Source organism: Alligator sinensis, unplaced genomic scaffold (assembly GCF_000455745.1).
Source record: "Alligator sinensis unplaced genomic scaffold, ASM45574v1 scaffold138_1, whole genome shotgun sequence".
Lineage (NCBI taxonomy): Eukaryota > Metazoa > Chordata > Crocodylia > Alligatoridae > Alligator > Alligator sinensis.
This window is the reverse complement of record NW_005841862.1, coordinates 2,298,437-2,302,585: the sequence shown is the minus strand read 5'-3', so window position 1 is coordinate 2,302,585 and position 4,149 is coordinate 2,298,437. Positions and strand designations below refer to the sequence as shown.

The 4,149-nt window shown below is 44.6% G+C and overlaps 1 protein-coding gene across 1 annotated transcript in view; it reads left to right on the top strand.

Annotated features, from left to right (window-relative positions):
- The first annotated feature begins 592 nt into the window (after positions 1 to 592).
- LOC102373445 (calpain-13-like) overlaps positions 593 to 4,149 on the top strand; it is a 163,173-nt gene continuing 159,616 nt past the window's right edge. Inside the window, exons 1-2 of the mRNA XM_025216044.1 lie at positions 593 to 627; positions 728 to 977. Of these exons, the coding sequence (XP_025071829.1) occupies positions 593 to 627; positions 728 to 977 (285 nt within the window). The remainder of the gene's footprint in view (positions 628 to 727; positions 978 to 4,149) is intronic.

Sequence of the window (4,149 nt, the reverse complement as noted above, 5' to 3'; positions counted from 1 at the left end):
AACAGCTACAGGACTTAGGGAACCATTACAACTACCTGTGATCACCTTGCTGTAGCAGGGTTGGAGTGTTGTAGCCAGAATGATTCAGGAAATATGCAAGAAGCAAGGTTTCTATTTTTGTAATATCCTTTATCAGGCCAAATGTATAGTTGGGAGAGTTGTCAGACAGGCTTTTGGGCACAGTGTGCCTTTCCCCTTGTCTGGGCAGACCTGAGGAAGGGCACTTTATGCTTCAAAGTCTGGCTCACAACTCTCCCAACTGTATGGTTGGTCTAGTAAAAAATATCATTGAAATACAAAAAACAAAACCCTTGCCTCTGTCATCATCTTGGCTTTTTTATTCCCCCTCCCTGCCTTCCTCCCAAGAACAATTTTCCTTTCCCTTTCTTGTGCACATTCCCTTGCCCCGACTCACCCCAGTCTCACTTATGCTACCTAGGTTATTCAGTCTTAGCTCAGTGTTTCCAAGATCACTTGCCCTTCCTGTCCCTAGAGAAGACTTAAAATTGAATGTAAACCAATGGCATCATGGGTTTAAAGATAAATCAGCTGGGATTTGACTGCTTCTCTTTTCCCCGGGCATTTCCAGCTAATGAGGATGTTGTCACCTTCGCTGCCTGCAACCTTGTCAGTAGCTGCTACAGAATCTTCCCTCTCCCTGGGTGCTTGGAGGGCAGCATTTCAGATTTGGCAATTAATAGCAGTCAACACTGTTTCTCCTTCACAGGATTAAGAACATGATGCTAGCCCCTGGCCCACAGCGCAAGCTAGTGGGCACCTGGCAGACAAGGGAGAGGCCTGGGAGCCCACAGAACCTCAAGAAATTAAACAACCAGGACTTCAACCACCTGAGAAGCTACTACCTGAGCAAAGGGCAGCTATTTGAAGATGGCACCTTTCCAGCACATGCCAGTTCCATTGGCCCCCAACTGCTCCCTGAAGACACACTGCATCGTATAACGTGGAGGAGACCAATTGTGAGTTGTTACTCATGATGGGTTTTAGTAGCTCTGGTTTGTAATAGGAATGCTAAAATCAGTGTAAATAGACAGATGTTTCATTTTATATGTTGCCTGTTAGCTGCACCCATGAGTGAGGAGCTGTGCACAGCAGTCCTGACCTGAGAAGGACTAATCATTGTGTCTCAAGAACTGTGCTCCAGAGTTGGTGGGAGAAGGTGTTTAATGTGACATCTTCTGCAAGAGTGCTGTATATGTTCTCCTCCACTGGCCATTTTGGAAATCCTCAATGCCTGCTTTTTAAATAATGGAGGGTCCAGAGCCTGGAGCCTTGAGGGTAGGTGTCCTCAGGATTCACTCTTCTAAAGAGAAGAGAGATGGTGCCAAATCGTTAAACTACTCACTAAGGAAGGTAGAAACCTGGGCTCTAGGCTCCCCTCATCCTGAGGGGATTCAAAGCCACATCTCCCCCATTCCAGGGGAGTACCCTAACCATCAGGTTATTATAGTTTGAGGGTCACCCTCATTGCCTTGAAGATGAGCCACTAGGAAGCCCACAATGCAGGATGTATGGAGCCAGAAGGAAAGCAAGCAAAAGGGAGCATGCCTCTATCACTTAGTGGTTTGAGTACTCAGCTGTGATCTTACTCTCAGGCTTATTTCTGATGTTCTTCAGTGACTGTTTGATGCAGCAGGCATTCACAGTCCTGAGAAGAGGGACCTCACCTCCGAGACGAGTGTCCTAACTACTAAACTACACATGCAGGCTCCCTATTGCTTTCTCTCCCTGGCCTTATGGTTCTTCCTTTATTGGCTTCCCAGGGATACAGCTTCAGTGGAAATGGTGGAGGCTGACTCCACCCAAGCTATTTTGGAGCCTCATTGTTAGATGTTTGAATCACCTAGATGTGAGGAAGGCCTATAACCTAGGTCTTCCACTTATTTGGTGAGTGCTCTTACCACTAGGCTATTACATGGAGGGTAGGTGGCAGCATCATCTCGTGCTCCTACACCAACCATATTTTGGAATGGAAATGCTCATGGCCCTCGCAGCTTGTGCCTGACTCAATGCTGTTGATATGCAATGAGCATTCTCAGACCTTGCCTCATGAATTTGGAAGAGTCGAAGGACTGCTCTGCCTTGTGGTAGGCTCTCAGTGTTACTTAAGTGGGAGCTAGGCTTAGCTGTTCAGTTGCTCAGTGTCAAGAGTCTAAGGTTAGGCACGTAGGGAAATGTACAGTCCAAAATGTAGGTGCCAAATGACTTCACTGACCTAATGGGTTTTGCAGCCCCCTCAGGCGGGGTTCTTCTCATTGGTGAAGCTGGGCAGTTCTGCCTCCTGGGTGAAGGTGGCTCTGGGGGAAGCTGAGTCAGCAGCACGATGGCTTCCCCAGTCACCCCCTTTAGTTATTCTACTGGTTCTTCTGGACTACTTTTTTGGACATAGGTGTTTAAATTTCACTTAAGTCCTACCTAAATCTCTTCTCTGGACCTCACCCATAGCTTCCAGTTATTTAAATGACAGATAACAATTATAGCTGCTGTTCTTGTTTTAATAAAGCAGTTGAGGAGCAAGCTTGTTTCTATTTTACCTTGTGTCTTGTCAAGAAAATTGCCAATTACCTTCAGAATCTGGGCTCTTTATATCTGGCAGTAATACACAAAGCAGAAAGAAAACAACCTGATTTTCACACACCAGGCAAGTTAGAAACAGCTTGTTTTGACTTGTAAAGTGAGCCAATTTGATATGGGAGTCCCTGAGGGGGAGTGAAACAGGAGAACGGAGGCATCATTTAAAATGTCACTCTTCTTGATTGTGCAGTAGCTGCAGTTTGACAATAGACGGGAACATCGTAGGCCATGTTTTCAGAACCGACCTATGCTTTTACATGAAAAGTGTGTGAAATAATATGCATCTGCAAAACTGTATGCATGCATGTTTTGCATGTGCCACCTCAAATATTATTATTGTAGGCAAGGCTGAGAGAATTGAATGAAGCAGGGGTCCCATAGAGAAAACAGTGTGTGAGCATGTAATTAGAGACGCTGTCATAATCAGAACTATGCAATTAACTGATCTTTCAGCTTACCAGCAATTCTAAAAAGTGGAAGAAAAAATGAGTTTCATTCTGAATGAAGCACTGTACTCTGCAGCAGAGCTCTTTAATTAAAAAAAAAAATTGGAGGAAAGTTCTAAATAAAAGGTAGGTGCAAGCTGAAAAAAGTAAAGTGTTCCCACTTTAAAATGTTAAAACATTCTGACTTTTGCTACATGAGCAGTTCAGTAAAACCTGTGAAATGTTTCAGTGTTTCCAAAATTGCCTTTTTTGACAGGAAAAATGTTTCCACAAAAACAATCAGTGCAACTCTAATTGTAATGGCATACAAAAGGGATCTGAATTAAGGTTCTACAGTCAGCCAGAATTCTAATGGCCTAAAGTGGCTGAGTGCTTGAGTTTGCAACATTAATAACATCAAAGCATAAAGCTGTTATGCATACCTGTGAATGCATGTGTGTACACACACAAACACTCATCACTAATGTTGCACCTGCAGATGGATCGCTGGTTCAAGGATTGAACGCTTAAGTCACCTCAATTCCAATCAGTGAGCTGCAGTAGAGATCATTCTCCAATTGAGGGATTGCTGATGACACTTAGGGCACAGACAGAAGTTATGTTTGTTGCACAATTGGCCCCTTGAAAGTGCTGTACATCCAGGCCCTGACAGAAGTGCATGGCTGCAGAATGCTTTAAAAGTGCCTGATTGTGGGACAGATTAACCCTCATTTAATGAGGATTCAGATAAAGGTGCTCCAAAGCAGAGCACTTTCATTAACTTCTGGTTGTCTGTGCCCCCAGGGCTGTCTTCAGAATGGGAGGGGGGAGGGGAAGGGAAGGGAGGGAGCTCCGTCTGGGGTTTCCATCTGGGGTGGATTGGAGCCCCCCTGAGGGATAATATTGTCTGTCAGTGTGTATCATTTTTCAATACACTGTGCTCAAAATCACAGCCCACTGAGTCTAACAAACACTTTTACAGATGATTGTGCCAGAAAAGACCATGCTAGGGTCAGACTCTGATACATTTCCTTATGTTGATACGTTTCCTTATGTGCCTTACGTTACATTTCCTTACTCCACATGTTGTCCATGGACTTCGTTACACATTTAGGCACCGTTCAGCAGGGGT